The sequence below is a fragment of the Pezoporus wallicus genome, unplaced genomic scaffold (assembly GCF_028554395.1).
Source record: "Pezoporus wallicus isolate ANWC-B61680 ecotype Strahan unplaced genomic scaffold, APGP_CSIRO_Pwel_v1 contig_7506, whole genome shotgun sequence".
Taxonomy (NCBI): domain Eukaryota; kingdom Metazoa; phylum Chordata; class Aves; order Psittaciformes; family Psittacidae; genus Pezoporus; species Pezoporus wallicus.
In genome coordinates this window covers 2,861,270-2,879,534 of record NW_026637546.1, presented here as the reverse complement: position 1 = coordinate 2,879,534, position 18,265 = coordinate 2,861,270, and the positions used below count along the sequence as shown (strand labels likewise).

Sequence of the window (18,265 nt, the reverse complement as noted above, 5' to 3'; positions counted from 1 at the left end):
TGGCTGCCGCATCCCTCGCAGTGTTCAAGGACAGGTTGGACAGGCCTTTGCGCAACCTGGTCTCGGGGAAAGTTTCCCTGGCCATGGCAGAGGGGTTGAAACTGGATGATCTCTAAGGTCCTTTCTGACCCACAGCATTCCATGACTCGATGATATCCTGAAACTGGCACCAGGGCTGCTGCCGTGGTGAGCGATGGCAGCGCGGGCACCACTCTAGCTGCCACGGAGGGGTGCGATGGTGCAGGTACCCCACGTCAGCCGCCCGCAGTGAGCGATCGCGCAGGTACCGCACTCCTTGCCATGTCGGAGAGCGATAGCACGGAGGTCCCGACAGCCGCCATGGCGAGCGATGCAGAGCGAGCGGCGGCGAATCGAGGCATAGCGGCTCGAGTGCGTCAGCGGCGAGAGGCGGGGCGGCCGCCGCGAGATAAGATATCAGGCGCCGGCAGCCGAGCTGAGCTAAGCTGGAGCTGAGCTGCTAAGCTGCGTGGTAGCTGCTAGGGAGCCCGGACGCCGCCTCGTTGTTGTCCTCCTTCTCTTCCATTCATTCTCGCCTGCTGCTTGCTGCCGGCCGCCGCGGTATGGCTGCCCGGCTGGCTGAGGTGAGCGGGGCACCGTGTGAGGGGTAACCTGGTGAGGCAGGCGGACGGAGTGACTGGGAGCCCAGCTGCAGCGGCCGGGGGCAGGGTGGCAGGCCCGGGCGGGCCCGGGGCGCGCTGCCCAGCAGGAGGCGGGTGGGCGGGCCGGGGTGCCTGCGGCGAGTGCAGAGCCGCGGGAGGGGGGAGGCAGGCGGGGGCGGCTCTGTCAAGCGGTGGTGCCGGGCAGGCTCCCGCGGCGGGGGGCTGCTTTGCTCGGCCTTCCCTCGGGCGGGCCCGCTACCCTTCGCGTGGCCTGGCCCCGCCTCGCCTCCCCTCCCCGGGGTCCACCTGGGGTTAGAGTGGTATCAAGTTAGGTATGAGTTTTGGTCCAGACCACTCTGTGTTGCCTAGGGCCAGCCATTTTTTTGTGGGGGTATCTACTGTAGCTTTGTAATTTGCGGGTTACAGCCACATACGTATGAAAAGATCCACATACATGCGTACACTTTTATGCATATCTATGGAAGTGGTTTTTGCAATGCTACAGTACTCCCCTCCAAGATGGCTCTGTGCATGCAAGTATGTGCAGATAAGTGAGTACATGCACAGTCACACACACATACTCTTCTGTTTTCCTGTATGTGGTATGTGAGGTATTTTGAATTTTATTTTGAGGTGGGGTTGTTTCTTCCCTCTTAAAACAAGGGGAAACGCCATGTCTAAGATATCTGTTGACATAGCATTACTATCCTGCTTACGGAGTGTTAATTCCAGCCTGAGAAAGTGGGTTACTCTGTGAGCTAGAGCAAAAGATTTTACTAGCATCAATGGAAACCAAAATATACTATGTCGTTTATTTTATATACATATTAATGTACTTTTTAGAGGAAACCATTAAAGAGTGATCTTTAAGCTCCTCTGGGCTGTGGAGTTTTCAGTATTAATAGTGAGAAATTTGGAAAACTAGCCTGTGGTGTGAAGACAGTCTCCAGCTGATAGTAGTTTTCTTTTGTATGTGTGTGCAGGAGAAAGGAGGGAACTATTCTGCTTAAGTGCAGCTGCTTTTTTTTTGTGTGTGTGTTCGGCTGCACCACTGGTCATAGTCTGGGATATAACCCACCAGATTTTAAGGGGAATAAGTATTGTGACAGCATGATCAGTATAATAAAATCAGTGCTGCCTCATTGGAGGACCTATAAAAGATTGCTGTAGGTGATTCATCATGGTCTCACTTCTCCTTCACACTCCTCCTGTACTGCATCTTCTCTCTGTTTTCTTAACTGCACTGGCACCTTTCTTGTTAAATTGACCTCTGATTGACTTAGATACTGAAGAACTTCTTATTCCTTGCCTTAATGATGGCTACCAAGAAAACATTTCTATTTCATCGAGGGGAAGGAAGCATTAGGGCAGAGAGTGGTTTATACTTTAAATGCTAAAATTCAGGTGATATTAACCTCAATCATCTTCTCAATTTCAGTACTATTTTATGAACGAAAAGCTGCTGAGAGCTCTGTTATAGCAGATGGGTGTTGCTTACCCTTACCTTGAATCTTGCTTCACATCTGCTCTGTGACAAAACATGCCTTTCCTTACTCTTGTGGAAGATACATAATTAAAATGGGATTCTTCTGTGCTTTTCCAATATACTCTCTCCAGTACTGTGTGATCAAGACACACAGTGCAAAGTCTTTCTGGAGTGTTTCATAACAAGCTTCTTTACAAAGAGGCATTACTCTGAGAATTTACTTGGAAAATACTTGTAATTTCTTCTGTATGCATATTTGGGTAAATAAAGTCTCTTCAATGTAATAATTAAAACCATGTCTTTTTGTGTGGGCTTTTTTTTTTTTAATTAGTATTGTGAAGATAACGCAACTCAGAATGGACTTTAAATTCTTCTTATTTACCTAAACATCCTATCTGTGCATTTTGCTTTAAATAGCTACCTATGTGTAACAGGGTAACAGGTAACTGCATACCTATTGCAGTGCAGAATCTTTGCCAGTGAAAGATGGAAATTCACTTCAGTGTTCAGGCTGACACTTACTGGTGCTTTTGTTTTCATGTTTAAATCTGAAAAGTGAAAATGTTTGATAAGAAGTCACTGAAAGAAGAACATGGAAATTTGGGCTGTTAGAGAAACTCTTCGGAGTAGAAGAGCCTTGCTTACACTCTTAGCATTGTTATTAATCTCATCTCCTACCAATCAGTGAGTATCTAGTAGTAGTAATCATTTAAAGGTGTTACCAATTATGATTCTAAACTTCAAATAAAAACATGACATTACAGCTGAAATAATGCATGCTTAGGCTTATTTTCACATTGCTATTCCTGAAATATTTCTCTATTCAAGTTACTAGCTTCTCATTTCCTAAACAGATAAATACCTTCCTCAGGACTTGCAAGGTTGTAACCTTGTCATTAAATTGTACCAGCTATATATTCTAGACAGCCATAATCATCCTTTGATTTGTGAAATGTAAAGTTTGGGGCAACAATGTTAGAGGTGCATGATTTCTTTGGAACTGCTTTCATCATTGAATGTCTCTTGAGTAATCATTTCATAGATTGTTTAGAAACAAAAAACCTTTTTCATACAGTAGAAACAGGTTCTGGAAAAAAAAAATTGGTCAAACAAAATTCACCCCGTCTCTCAAATGCTTGCTTTCTGCTGTTACAGCAGATTAAACAATCCTGAGTGGAAAAGCCTGTTTTAATGTGTTCCCTCTATTGCATTGTTTTAAATAGGACTGAAATGGCATGTGCAGGGTCTTCTTAGATCTGCTGTGGCATTCCCGCATTTTATTTTTTTTTTGTCTGCTTCTGCTGAATTAAAAAAAAAAAAAAATGTACAATAGGATGTGACAGTGTGTATTTATATATATTTAGTTGGTGTTCTCCAGTGAGCCTCTGATTTCAAATAAATTTTTAAATACCTCTGTAAAATGTGTAAACCCTGTTCCAAAAGAGTGATGAGCTTTCAAATCTTCCCTAAAATCTCACTAGAATTAGTGAGGATAGTCAGGATTAATGTAACTTTCTTTGTTTTCAAAGTTAGCTGGAAAACTTACTAGTGTTTTAAATATATATGTGTATGTACTAAATGATTCTTTGGATTGAAAATCTAGGAAGATGTATTTGTCTGAATTGTGTACTAAACTGTGTGTTAGCTATTCAAAGTAACATTTTAGGCTTTTTTATTCCTTTTCAAATATTAGGTGTGCCTCTCTTGGTCTTATACCTTGTTTTGTTGTAAGGTAACATTTTATGAGCTTATTATAAACTGTAGAACAGGGGACCTGCGTATTTACAGTGCATTTAACCTTCTGCTCATGGTTATGAATTGTCTATAGGCCAGGATGAGTTGAATTCATTGTTACCCTTTCTTCTAGGCTTCATCAAAACAAGTAAGTTGGTTAGATAGGTTTCTTTAATTCTATGGATCATTGAAGAGAACAAATAATTGGAAAAGACATGGTCTCTGTCTAATCTTTAGCCCCTGAGGCAGTCCTGAAGATTGCACCCTGTTCAGAAGTTTTGAGTGTAGCAGTGGTTGTGAGCCTGCTGCTGCATCAGCCTTTCCCAAGCACTGAGTACTAATAAGCTTTGAATTGTATGGAATGTTGCATTAACCCTACCTGACTTTATACTCCTAATACACCAACTATAAAAATAAGAAACATGTTCAGGTTAGCAAATGTATTGCTAAAAGACCAATCTTTTATTTAGCTATTCTGCAGGTAGCAAATCCTGCAATTGTAAAGGCTTTCTAGCTTGGATAATGTTTGTCACAGCTGTTGTAGAATTAACCAACAATAGACATAACTTTGGGGAATTTGAATGATTTGCGAGTTGATAATGATATTGGGAATGTTAACAATAACAATGTAAATGTTATTACAGTGCAGCACAGACAACTTAAAAGGGTTTTAAAATGTTGGAGTATTTCTTTTGAAATCTTTGCAGCAGTGGAAGTTTGTTGTCAGCCTTTACTCTGAAGCCGCAGAATGGCGTTAGAAGAAATGGGAGGAAACAAACTGATGCCTGCAACTGAGGCTTAAAGCTGAGCACTAATTTAGGGCTAGTAGAACTAATTGGCAATGTTAATGCTGTTCCAGGTTTTTTTAATACAGTAGTGTATGGTGATCTGTCCAGAGGTATGACTCGCTTATCTTTTTTTTTCTAAACCCACTCCTAACAAGCAAGTAATGTCTGTTTTTCTGGAAAAGATTAGTTATTGAAGCTTTTAATGCACTTCTGGAAAAAAAATAAAGTACATCTGTAATAGGATATCTTAGGTACTTGGTGGTGTAGCTTAGAAGTCTGAAACTTGCATATTATGTACATATTACAATGAGAAGCAAGGGAGATGTGGTCCATTTACAGAAATGTGTAAGGTGGTTTTCAAAGGATGTCAAGATGGTTGATGATGGCTATAAGGACAGGATGACACCAGGGAGGTGTTTGTGTGTGAATTCCTTTCCACTACTAGACACATTCTTGTTAACATTCTCAGACGTAGAACTTTAGACCTGTAGTAACATGTTTATTTATAGCTAGCGAATGCATGCTACCAAATGTTTGGGGCTTTCTCATAATGCAACCGGGAAAGGTTGAACTAAACGAGCAGTGGCTATATGCAGACAGCTGTGAGGAGCAATGAACCATCTGCAAGTACAAAACTGCTGAAGGCAAAGGCAAATGCAGAGCTGCTCAGGAATGTGCACTCTCTCTACTAAGGATTTTGCTAAGTATTTGTTCTGACAGGAGTAAGTTTTGACAGTGGGGAAGGTGGTATGCTCTGAGCTGCTGCTTATGGTGTGATCCTGTTGGAAAGCTTAGAGAAGAGGGATGTAAGTCATCTGATGTCTAAACAGATTCTCGAGGGCTCTGAGCAATGAAATACTCTTTTGATGTTTTATTCTTCCTTTCTTTTGCAAACAGGACTTCTACATAAACAAGAAATACCAGACCTTGATACTTGCTTTTTTTCTTCTAGCTGGAATAGCCTACAAGATGCCAAACATTTTCCTAGCTTCTTGGGGGTCTTGATGCTAAGTTTGAATTTGTGGTTCTTAAATGCTTTTTTTTTCAGAGGATGGAGTTTACTTCTAGTTTTGCAGTTTTAGTTCACCTGTGCTTTTTTTCTATCCTTCTGAAGATGGGATGAGGAAGGCAAATGTACTGCTGAGTCCAGTTGTGAGCTAGATTGGGGTAGTCTGTCTGTGTGGCCTTTGTAAAAGTAAAGAAGTAGCGGTGCTGTTTTGCATAGACATACAGAAATGCTTACACCTACCCACTGTATTTGTGGGACGGGGATGGTACCTTGAAATATCTCTTCACAAAGTGACCGGGCTCAGACTGACGCTCAGTAATGACTTCTTCATCATGTCTGTGGCCCAAGGATGGTGTCTGAAAGCTCTAATTACTTCATTTGAACAGTGTTTTTGATGTCTGTGGCATTCTTGTCATCTGACTTTCACCCTACCTTTCCCTTAAGAAACGTGACATAAAGGTCTTTGTGGTTACCTGTATACCTCGCTCCTCTGGTGTTCTTTGATCCCAGCCTGTGTTTGTAAGTCCACGAACTGCATTGCCTGGGAAGTTCATAATTTGGTTGTGTATTGTCAAGCCTTCAGCTGTGTGCAGGTGAAAGAAGCTGCTACTGTAGAACTCCTGATTGCAAATAGCAGGTAAAATTCAGAATTCATTTTTATTAAACATTATCATCTTCTGAAGATTAATATCTTCAAGATACAGGAGTTGGATCAGGAAGTTGGAGAAAGCTGCTTAGTCCCTTTTTGGAAAAAATGCAATTCTTAATCTACAATAAGATGAAGTTCTTGCTATAAAAAATTCTTTAAATTCTCACTGCTCCAAATACATTATACTTAATGTAGCACTGATTTCAGGATTCTGATCCTCAAGTTATTGTAAATGGGGTGTAGGGCCATATAGTGAGATTCTGAAACTTCTCAGTTTTGTGTGCCTGCTGGTCTGCAAGCATTAGGGTTGATTGCCAGGCATCTATTTTTGCAGTCTTCCTTATTTGTTTTCCCAGCTTCAGCTCTGTGACTTCCTCCTACTCCTGGGAAGATCCCGTGTTGGTTTCTATCCCTCTTTCTGCATTTTCATTTGAAATCCCCCACAAAGCCAAGGCAACTGCTACTTTCTTAGTTACAGGTCTGCTGCTGCAAATGTTGTTTTTTTTTTTTAAAGGAAAAAACAGCTTGAATGCTACTTAACTCTTGAATTTCCTACAGCTCCTCTGCTGAAAGCTGTGATATCCACAGATTTCATGTGGCATAGTTGTAGCTCAGGCAACTGTTTTAGCAACTCCTTGGGTATGGAGGGTACGATTGCAAAATTTAATGATCTACTCACCATTTGTAACCATGGTCACCATCACATTTGAATGTGCATGTGGAAATTCCCGAAGCAACTCTCTTTAGGGCTGCTGTTGTTTTGCTGATGAGCACTAACTCATTAGTCTGTGCTAATGTGTCACAATGGTCACAGTGCCAGTCTCACTGTTTAGATAGTCGCCCATCTGTCTAACCATAGAAAAGCTTGCTTTATTGTTCTTATGTCTGACATTACTAGATCTTTTTGAGGTGGCCCTTCCAAACCGAAGGGATGACTTTAGAGGAAGGTACAAAGGTTTGAAAACTGAGCCAGTTGCCAAGAAACATGAGTGCCAAGAGAGAGTAGGTGGTGGTCTGCTGATACCAAGTGGGAAATAAAGCTGCAGAAAATCAGAGAGGGGGCATCTCTTGTCACCTTATTGAAGAGGTGGCTGGAGAAGCTGGAGGCAAACTTAGGGGTGCAGAGTTGTGGAAGATGAGCAGGGGCAAGAGCAGCATGGCTGGTTATGTCCTGGGTGGCCAGCTGGCCAGACACCTGAGGAGGGAGGCTGAGTGTGGACTACAAGTGCTGTGTGCAAAGAAGGCCTTTAAGATCTTTAAGGGCAGATGCTGTGGGGTATGAAGTGTAGGAGCAAAACTGGAGGGAACTGAGGATAGGGCTGAAGAACTGCAAACCAGCTGCTCTCAATGCTGAGGCATGGAAGGGAGAAAGAACAGTGAGCAGAGAGGAAAGGTGGGTTGTTGGGGTATCTGTGTGGGGTTTATCGGCGTTATTCTTCAAGACTAAACAGTTCTGTCTTGTGTAATGAAGGGGAGATAGAAGAAACTGGGTATTAGAAGAGCGAGTGCTGAGCATAGGGGAGATCAGATATATGTCAAAGAGGCAGACTGAGGAAGAAGTAATCACAGTATTATATTTGTCTTTTAGATGTTAATTACTTTCAAGCACAACTGGAATGGATTTAATTTTGTGATATTGAATCTGAGAAGCTGAAAGAGAAGGCATGAATCCTTTAAGAAAAACTTTGGTTTTTTTCCCTCCAGATTTATTAATTGTGGCTATTTTGGGTGGTCTCAAATACAAAAATTCAATTTAGTAAAGCTATAGTATGCTTTCCTTATAGGAAAGGCTTCTCATTAATTTCCCAAAACTCTCTGTTGGAGAACGTGCTCTTCAAGAAACCAGATTATAATATCGTTAAAATGTGAGACTGTAGGAAAAATGTAAATACCATGTTAGTAGTTTGTATACCTAAGAACTTGGCCTTTAATTAAATAGGCTATCTAATCAAATACATAGTTAATCACTTGAGCAAAATGCTAGTCCTGGTACACAGGTGATGAATCATGTATATGCTTAACAACCTCACCTACCTAAGATGGGTTGGAGTCTGAGGTTGCATAGTGTGTCTTTCTACTACTACTCTGTCACAGCCAGTTTTATAACTGGCTAGTTTTTTGTTCTGTTGTCATTAAAGACATAGGTTTGTAGTTGTTAATAGAGATTGTTTTCTGCAAATCTAACTACCAGTTGATTAAAAGCACTCTTTAGTGTTTTTGCTAGTACTTGTAGTAATAATGTGCAAATACTTTTTCTGTTTTAATGTGGAGGATGTTTTCCTTTCCTGTTACATGTTTCACTCGACTGGAGATTGTTTGAACTCAGTACATAGACCTTTCTACAATAATTGTTGCTGATCTCCACAGCAGTTATGTTTCATACTAGGACTGGGGAGTTTGGTCCTTTATGTAGATTTCATAATTGTGTTGTACAGCTAAAGTTAAATTAGGGTGGATAATTAATGAATGCAAAGGATTGATTATTTTTGTTTATTTGCATTCAAATTGGCAGCTTTGCTTTGCATCTCTGACAGAAAATCAAAGCTGCATAAGCTGATTCATGTAGATTACGGATAATGTGGTTGGCAGGTTAATCCAGAGCCCTTGGTGGATGTTTACAACGATTTTTTGGTCACTGGCCTGTGTTTCCTTAAGAACTTTCTATTTAGAATTTTATTAGGGTATGAGTAGATGTTAATTGGGATCCTATGCTCCTTTTTTTTTTTTCTTTTAAAAAAAAAAAACAACTTTTTCCTTTTAGGAAAAAACCCTAAATTTATCTGAGTTGACAAGAACTTGTATTTAGGATGGATATGTCTATATTCTTTAAAAGTGTGAGCAAAAGCCAGACTGAAGGGAAATCTTATTTATGTGCCTTAGTGGTATAGTGTAGGTAATGGTTTGAAGACTAGTTAGGAGTATACAAAACCAAGCTTTTAATTAAAACCCAAGAAAATCTCCCTTACTAAGTAGTTGTGAAAGAACAGTTAGAGTTGATCAAATAGTATATTATTGTAGCTTTCTCAAACCTTAAAGAAACATTAATTATATACTCTATTATTTAGAAAAAATAACTTCCCTTTCATAAAATGCCTTTCTCTTCCTGCGGTAGACATATATCACATTGCAAATAAAAATGATTTTTTTTTTAAGAATTGGGGATATTCATAAAACATAAAAGCTGTATTTTAGGCCACAGTAGTGGTCTAAATATGTAATTATGGGGCAGGTTTTCTCTATGTATTTCAAATTAAAAAGCTCATAATAAGTCAGATGGTACTTTTATATGTATTTTAGAATAGGTTTAAAATCTGTTAATTTCTATACTGGAGAAGGATGAACAACCTTTTTACTTATTTAAATGTTTCAGATTATATTTGGATACAAACAAGATAAAACAACATTTAAAAGCAACCCCTCCCAATTTAATGTATTTGTGAATAAAGAAGAAATAAAAGCAATGAAAATGTTTTGCGTATAGGACAGCTGGTAGTCTAAGCAAAGAAACATTTACGTAATCTGCTGTTAATAGAATTACTGCTAGTAGATTTTAACAATTTTAGAAGTAGCAGATGTGATGCCTTTCTTGTAGTTGAGAAGACTGAAAATACTATTTCTAAATTTTTTAAATTTTTTTTTCTTCCAGCTTTTATGTAGTTTCACAGTAAACCAGCAACTGCACATTGCAAGATGGTAAACTAATGTAAAAAAAACCTGAAATTATGTTCCTGCAGCTCTGATTGAGAAGCTGGTATGGTGCATCATTAGATCTCGTTCTGGAGCATGGTTTGGCACTTCTGCAGTCCTGGCTTTATTTTCTCTGGAACATCAGCAGCTAGTGTGTATATGGGGTATATATTTAATTCATGTGATTGTCTCATGATGTTACCCCAGATGTACCTTATGGCTAGTATGGGAGATCATGGTAGGATTATATTTTTAAAATAGAACTTGGTTCAAGGTCCATGATGAATAATAAATACCTGACAATCATTTAGGAGTTCTGTGAGCTGACATACTGCAGGCTGGGGCTGGATTGGTTGTCCTGGTTTAGCGGAAGAGTTCTGAAGATCATAGTTGAACAGCTCAGTGTCTGGTCTCTAAACTTCAAATTATTGTAAGAAAAAAATAAAAAAGCCCAAACAAAACCAACAAAACCACAAAACAAACCCTGCACAAAAAACCCTACTCAAAACCACCCAACAAAACCCCTAGCCAAACAAAAACCAAAACAAACTAACCAACTAAAATTAAAAAAAAAAACAAACCTCAAACCCTGACTAATTAAATTACTACTATTTATTGTTAAACACAATCTGAAGATTGCTCACCTGCTTTAGTTTTGCACGTATTTGTTATGCCAGACATGTTTATCCGTCCCAGTTATTTTAGGTTGAAAAGTCCTTGGTGGATGGGTTGTGATTCCTTTTTTTAAAAGGAAAATTATCAACACAGTGAGGTTGTGCTGTGTAAGTCTTCATCTGTTCCAGTACTGGACAAGGTTTGATACAACTTGTGTTTAAGTATCTCAGTCTCTGAGAAGTATTTTTCATACTGGTGTCTCTGGAATAATTATTAGTGTTTTGTATATGAGGAGTTTGGGCAGATCAGTCATATGACATCTGTGCTAGAGCTGGGAGTTCATCTTGATTGCTCTAAATCCTTGGCTGACAGCTTAGACTTCAGTTCCCTTAAGATAAAGGCACCTACAAGGAGTTTTAAAATGTATTTAAGCCCTCTGAAATGGTGTAAGAAACAACATAGCTTTGGCTTCTTTTCTTTCTGCTATTTCATGGCACTCAGTGTTGTGGGTCTGCAAGGGGATGAAGAGATCTCTTGATTCCTCCTGAAATCCAAGTGTGGGCTGGAAGCTGCATGTATTGTGCATCTCTCCTTCATGCACTTCTAAGATGAAATAGAGGTTGCAGCTATAATTTGTAATTAAATCAATTTTCAACATTGCACACTTACTCTACGTTTAATTGTTTTGGTTTTTTTTAACCTTAATAAGCTTATGGTAATAAAGACTTCATGAATAAGGAGCTACCTCAGTTGCACAGGAATGTGTTCACTCATCCTGTTAAATGTGGGGTTTGTTGGTGTTCCTTGAATTGATGTCTGTTACCCTCTGGTGCTGCAGGTGTTCCTAAAAAAAGATGTGCCATTTTTTGCATAATAGTTTGCACAATGCTGACAAGGGGGAAAGTCATATGATTCCTCATTAAAGCAAATGTTGCATGTGTGAGTTTAATACATACAATCTTTAAGACTACTATGTGAAATGATACAGTTATGAAGAGTGTAAGATTTATTTTCTTTCACTTGAAACATGAAAAGCATAATTTTCCTCATTTAATAAAATAGATTTTACTCCCCCTTTTCAAACACACGTCAATGCCTTCTGTAGAAACAGTCATGATGACTTTGGTTGCTTAAGGCTACATCACATGCACTCAGTCAACCTGACCGTCCTACCCAATTGGAGTGGTACCTCATGAACAGAGCAGAAAATCCCAGGGTGTGACAAGGATTTGACCTGACAGTTTTACAGTTGTGCAATGCATAGAGGCTTAGAGCAGCAAGAAGGAGGCATGAGTAACTGTGGCAGAGACTTGTGTTGTTCCTGAAGAGACAATGCTCTTGTCAAGAAAAATTGAAAACCTGTATTCTCCTTTTCTTCTTTTCCTCTCCTACATTATATGACACTGGCTGGATGTGGGGCCATCTGTATTTCTGTCCTGGGTTCAGCAGTAGCAGTCATTTTTCTCCTTCTTGGTAGCTGGTGCAGTGCAGTGTTTTGACTTTTGGCTTGGCAACAGAGCTGATAACAAGGATGTTATGGTTTGGCCAAGGACCTTGTGAGCCTCATGCTCTGCCAGGGAGGAGGGGAAGCCAGGAGGAAGCAGACAGGACACCTGACCCAAACTGACCAAAGAGGTATTCCATACCACAGCACGTCATGCCCAGGAGGTAACTGGGAGTTACCTAGAAGGGCTGGGAGACTGCAGGGTTGGAGGAGGTATCGGTCGGAGCTTGGTCGAGCTGGGGGGGGCAAGTTATCAGTCGGTTGGTGGTGAAGTGTTGTATTCTCTTCCCTTGTTATTTCCTTTATCATTGTTATTACTGGTGGTAGCAGTAGTGATTTGTGTTATACCTTAGTTACTAAACTGTTCTTATCTCAACCCGTGGGAGTTGCATTCTTTTCGATTCTCCTCTCCATCCCTCTGGGAGTAGGGGGAGGGAAAGAAGGAGGGAAGTGAGTGAACGAGTTACCTGACTGGGTTTAAACCACGACAATTTTTTTACTTTAAAGACGCTGACAAAACAGTTGTGGTTTTGTGAGGAAAATGTATTAATTCATTGCTATTGAAGGCCATTTGGTTTGTCTTTGGTAGGTTACTTTGCCTTTCAAAATGATGATTGCATTTTGGACTGTTGAATTACTTCCTTCATGCTTGGCTGTATATTGGCATGTAACAGTCTCTTTTCATCACCTGTTTAATGCTTTTAATGTAACTTGATAACTTTGTGTATAGTTCCTAATTTCTTCAGGGATCTAATGAGATTACATATGAAGTATTTCTGATCTTATCAACACTGAGATAAATTGTGTCACACAAGTGTTTGAGAGCTTGTAGTTTTACATACTTGGTCACTAGTCTGCTGCATGGTACAAATTAAGATATTAGCAGGGATGCAGAGTAGATTTTTTTTGGTTCAGTCTTGATCTGTATTGGTTTTTGGGATGGTTTGTTGGTTTTTTTTTTTCCTATGTAAACCGTTCTCTGTAAATGCTGTAAGATGAAAAGTCAAAAGTAAGTAACAGAAGTGAGTTGGGAGTGGATAAAATCAAAGTATGCTATATGAAAGTGGTGAGTAACTCAAACAGCTAAACAGAAAGGAGGCCTTTGATTTTGAGGCTAATTCAAAGAATTTCTTAATTAGCAGAATAGACATTTTTGTGTTTAGGTGTTCTGTTTTGCTTATAAAGCGAAGATAAGGTTGATGCTTTTATTTTTGTAGCGGTGCAGTAAATGGAATTCGAATGATCTGCTGACCTTTTGTGTGTTTTCTGCTCCAGTTCTACATTATTTTATTAAAAAAAAAATGTCAGGAATTATTACCTAGGCTTCTAGTTATAGCTTGTGGCTTGTTTGTCATGTAGTAACAAAAGCTCAGCTCAATTTGCCTGTTATTTTCAGTTTTCGAAGTGCTTAGGAATTTCTTTAGTAGTGGAGGGGTTTTTCCCCCTTCTGCCAGCAAACAGAAAATAAAACTTAATGTTTTTCATGTGTCTGTATTCCATTATTCCAGAATTTACGTGGCCTGTTGCAGCTAAATGGATGCTAAAGCCTCACCTTCTTGTAGAAGCAGTGACATGTAGTATCACACTTTACCTCTTACTGTGCCTCTTGCAATATACTTTTATCAGGCTAGTCCATTTACATCTACTACAGTGTTGCTGTTGTGTTTCAGAACCGTAAATGGGTGGATAAACCCTATCTGCTCGAGGTAAGTAGGCCAGCATTGGATGAATTTCTTCCTGGCAGCAGCTCCTCTTGCTGCTGTGCATTGTTGCTGGATTTGAAGACATACATGCTTCACCTTTGGCTCCTGAAGTCCTTTTGCTTGCAAGTTGTAGGAGCAAATGGAGCTGGCTGGTATCAGGTGTCTCTTGCCTGCTTCTGCCCTGTTAGCAAGGGCAGCATCTAGAAGATGAGAAGAAACAGGTGGAACATTAAGAGATGCTGTTAAGTATATCTGAAAGAGATAAGCAATAACAGAAGGAATGTGAGAGACTGGAGGGGAAGGCAAGAGGAAATCGAAATAGTGTAAGGGGGAGGAATGAGCTGAATTCAAAAGGAAATAGCTGTGTGGAATGTGTGTCTGATAAAAGGAAGGAATGAGCTGAATTTGAGAAGAAATGGCTGCGGGGAATGTGTGTATGTCTAAATAACATTCACAGAAAGCAGTAGTGTCTTCATCAGCAAAAGCAATGAAAGTAGCAGTTGTAAATTTCAGTGAAGTCATGTCGAAGTTTTTATATTTTAACAGAAAAAAAGCCCCACTTCTGTAGAAGGAGCTTGCTCAGCTGTTCAAGTACCTTAATAGTAATACATTATTGCTGTCAAAACAATTTTTAAATGCAGACTTTTTAACTGTTACTGGGTTAGTCAAAATAAAAAGTTCCTTTGCATTTGATTTACCTGTGTCAGTAGAACACTGGTGTATTAAAGGGGGGGACTGAATATAAAGGAAAAAAACCTAAACATTGGAAAATAATATTTAAAATTAAAAAAAAAAAAAAGACTCTGTAGGGGAAACTAGGAACCATAGATCCCCTGTGAAAAGCTTTGCCATTATGAGAGTTGGGTGATACTCTGCTCTTGTGAGACCTCACCTGGAGTATTGTGTACAGTTTTGGTGTCCTCAACATAAAAAGGACATGGAACTGTTGGAACAAGTCCAGAGAAGGGCCACGAGGATGATCAGGGGACTGGAGCACCTCCCGTATGAAGACGGTTGAGGAAGTTGGGGCTCTTCAGCCTGGAGAAGAGAAGGCTGCATGGAGACCTCATAGCAGCCTTCCAGTATCTGAAGAGGGGCTATAGGGATGCTGGAGAGGGACTCTTCATTAGAGACTGTAGTGACAGGACAAGGGGTAACGGGTTAAAACTTAAACAGGGGAAGTTAAGGTTGGATATAAGAAGGAAATTCTTTCCTGTTAGGGTGGTGAGGCACTGGAATGGGTTGCCCAGGGAGGTTGTGAATGCTCCATCCCTGGCGGTGTTCAAGGCCAGGTTGGACGAGGCCTTGGGTGATACGACTTAGCGTAAGGTGTCCCTGCCCACGGCAGGTGGGTTGGAACTAGATGATCTTAAGGTCCTTTCCAACCCTAACGATTCTATGATTCTATGTGTTCCTGGGAGCTGAGACGGATAAAGAGATTGCTGTGTTCCTCCAGAACATGGTCTTGTGGTACTTTATGCTTGTAGTTTGAAAGAAGCTGAGGGGTCTGTTTTGTGTATGATTTTATAGACCTGGAAGAGCCTTAGCTGAAGAGCACACAGTGGATTCCAGGAGCTCTTGTTCATCTTAATTTTTATACCTCTTTGACAATGAAAATTTGAATCTAAGAGCTTTCAAAGGAGCTGTTGCCACTATGGTTGATCTTCAGTGCTTTAATTTGTCCTCTCACCTCCTCGAAGTGTCTATTTAGTTTATTGTGGTCTCTCTTTTTAACAAGCTTGTATAATCTTTTTCATAGTTGACATACTTTTTGAAACAAACAGCTGGTAGGCACACTGGCCAGTTGTTGAGAAAAGTTTGAACATTGCTGTGGCTTCTTCGGAGATGGATTTAAATGCAGTCTCCAAAATAAATCAACTTCTTTTTTGTGACGTTTCACGCTGTTTATTTGACTGGACACTTACTGCCTAATATCAGCTGGGAGGGAGATAACTTGGCCTGCCACCTCAAGAGAGGATGTGATCTACTGTAGTTGTTCTGCAAACAGGGATTTGTATGTTGGAAGGCTGTCATGTTAGGGTCTAGGGGGAATCTATGGACTAAACCATTCTTTTCTGCTTATAAAAACAGGCTGGGTTCAGGGTTTTGTTTTGCTTTACAGACAGGCTATTAATCCTAATATAATGCTTGGAGTGTTTCTCCTTTCTGGTTTGGATATAAAGGGCTCTAGAAATTAGTAGAGGGGAATATGTGATAAAATGTGCATCATACCTCTCAAATTACCTACAGTAATAATCTTGTTTATTTCTCAAGAGGGTGTCATTCCCTGTGGATATATTGGTTAACTCTAGTCATGAAGACTTGAAGAACTCAGCAGACAAGTACTTGTCTAACCTGCGGTCTGCAAGTCCATACTGTCCTGAATTCTTGTCGCTGCCAGCCCACGGCAAAGTAAGAACCAGCCAATACCTTGCTCCCAGTTTTCTTGATATACCTGTAGATTTAAAAGATTTAAAATACCCAGTCCACAGCTATTGACTGACATAATTATTTTAGCAAAGCTTTTGTATTTTACAAATTCCTGTTTACTTTAAGCTATACCTTTTTTCATTCTGCAGTTGGGCTTAAATCTGGGCATTTAATCTGACACATTATATCAGTGACTATTCGCTGCTTCTAGGCAATGGATCTCTGTGCATTAAGACACAAAAAAAAACAAACAAAAAAACCAACAAAAACCAACACTATCACCACCAGAAAAAACCCAAAACCTTTTCAACTAATGAGTCATTCTTTCCTAAAAGTCACAAAAATCTATTGTGAACTAATGAGTTCATGAGTTACTGAAGCTAACTGGCTGTTTTTGTGTATCAGTCCTTTGTGTTCTTCATGGTTGAGTTCAGTTCTTGATCAGCAAGTTTCACTAATTTCAGAAATGATTCTTTTCTTTTCATGTGAAATATTCTGTGACGCTTTTTGTCACTTGTGTGGTGAGTTGGTCAGTGCTGGTTTTGTCTTAATGAGCATTTCTGTTAGAACTAGTACACTAGAATGGTGTATAGCATTAATGAGAAGTAACCTGAGAGGATTCTCTGTGGGAAAAGAAGGTCACTGCTGCAGATTCTGTGGCAGACACAGAGTCTTGAGTCCTTTCCTGCATTTCTGCAGGTGCTGTATGCCTAAATACTTATTATTGACATCCTAGTTTGTGGCATAGCGTATCATAACCTTCTTAAACTGGGTAAGAAAGTTTATTTACCACACCATCAATGTCTCTCTAGTCTTTATGCATTAATTATATATAGAAAAACATGTGAATTTAAATATCAGAATGCATTTCCACAAAGAAACTCCTGAAAGATGGATTGATTTGACCCTTCTCATGTTGTTCTTGAGGGGAAATCAAGCAGACAACTTTGGAATTTCTAAAATGTGTGCAGTTTAAGGGAAGAAGACCCTTTTGAATTCAGCCTTCCCACCATAGCACATTAGGGGTAGTATTAACAAACAGTTTTGCTGTGGCAGTTTGTTTCTGTGTTTGACTGCCTTCTTCATTCTCCTGTTGGCTTCGACAGCTTGCATAGCTGGGACAGTTGAAGTGGAGATACTGCTGGCTTTTTGTACAACTTATTTTGGTTGTGCACATAAAAGCAAACTGCTGACAGCAGAGAGCTGTAACAGTATAAATTGCTGTAGCTAACTGCAAGAGCTTGAGAGCCAGAGATCTTTATAATTTAGTCTGTCTTTAGGAAGAAATGTCTAAAGTGAGGCATGCAGGAATGCATGTCGTTTACAGTTAACTTGTTAAGCAGTCTGGTTTTAACATTTGTCAGGCTTACCCTGCTAAACAATCTTTGTGTTTTACTATAATGTTGTTTTAGCAAGAGTCTATTGAAGTGTTGTATGCTTTTGTTTCAGGTTCCTATTAAGTTGTCAACTGTGGGCTTTGTTCCTCTTTATGGTGAAGAGCAGACACACAAAGTTCTTGCTTTGTTTTCACCAGGGGACTCAATCACAGGTTTCATTTTAAGATTTTAATCTGTGTTGCTGTTTATTTTTCTGTGACAGATAACAAAGTCCTTGTTCATTCCATGCTAGTGTAGTTCATAACTTTGCCACTGTTGCATATGTTGTTCACTGTGTTCTTGTTCCCATACTATTATTTTTGCTGTGGATTTATATACACAAGTGATAGAACTTTGTATGCTAATGAGAGTAGAGATGGACCCATTGAATTCAGAAGGTATGTAGCAAAATAGCATGGTGCTTGTCTGAATTCTAGTACAATGTGTATCTCTTGGTGTTTTTGTGTACATCTCATGTCTCCAAAAGGAATTTATGAAGCACTCATAGAATCTGTTAATTCTCTCATAAATTTAGAGGCACTTTATTAGCAGTTATTGGTCAGCATGAAGTATAAAATCGTCTTTAGCATTAGGCCATAACATAGCTTTAGCTAAGGAGGTCTGCTGCAGGCCATCTGATCAGGAGGACTGAGTGGATGAGGCC

General features: G+C 39.8%; 1 protein-coding gene across 1 annotated transcript in view; it reads left to right on the top strand.

The window, feature by feature from the left end:
- Nucleotides 1–545: 545 nt before the first annotated feature.
- Nucleotides 546–18,265, top strand: part of FAM169A (family with sequence similarity 169 member A) — a 36,090-nt gene continuing 18,370 nt past the window's right edge. The window contains exons 1-3 of the mRNA XM_057406137.1: nucleotides 546–602; nucleotides 16,070–16,207; nucleotides 17,675–17,774. Coding sequence (XP_057262120.1) covers nucleotides 582–602; nucleotides 16,070–16,207; nucleotides 17,675–17,774 — 259 coding nt within the window. The 5' untranslated portion in view covers nucleotides 546–581. The remainder of the gene's footprint in view (nucleotides 603–16,069; nucleotides 16,208–17,674; nucleotides 17,775–18,265) is intronic.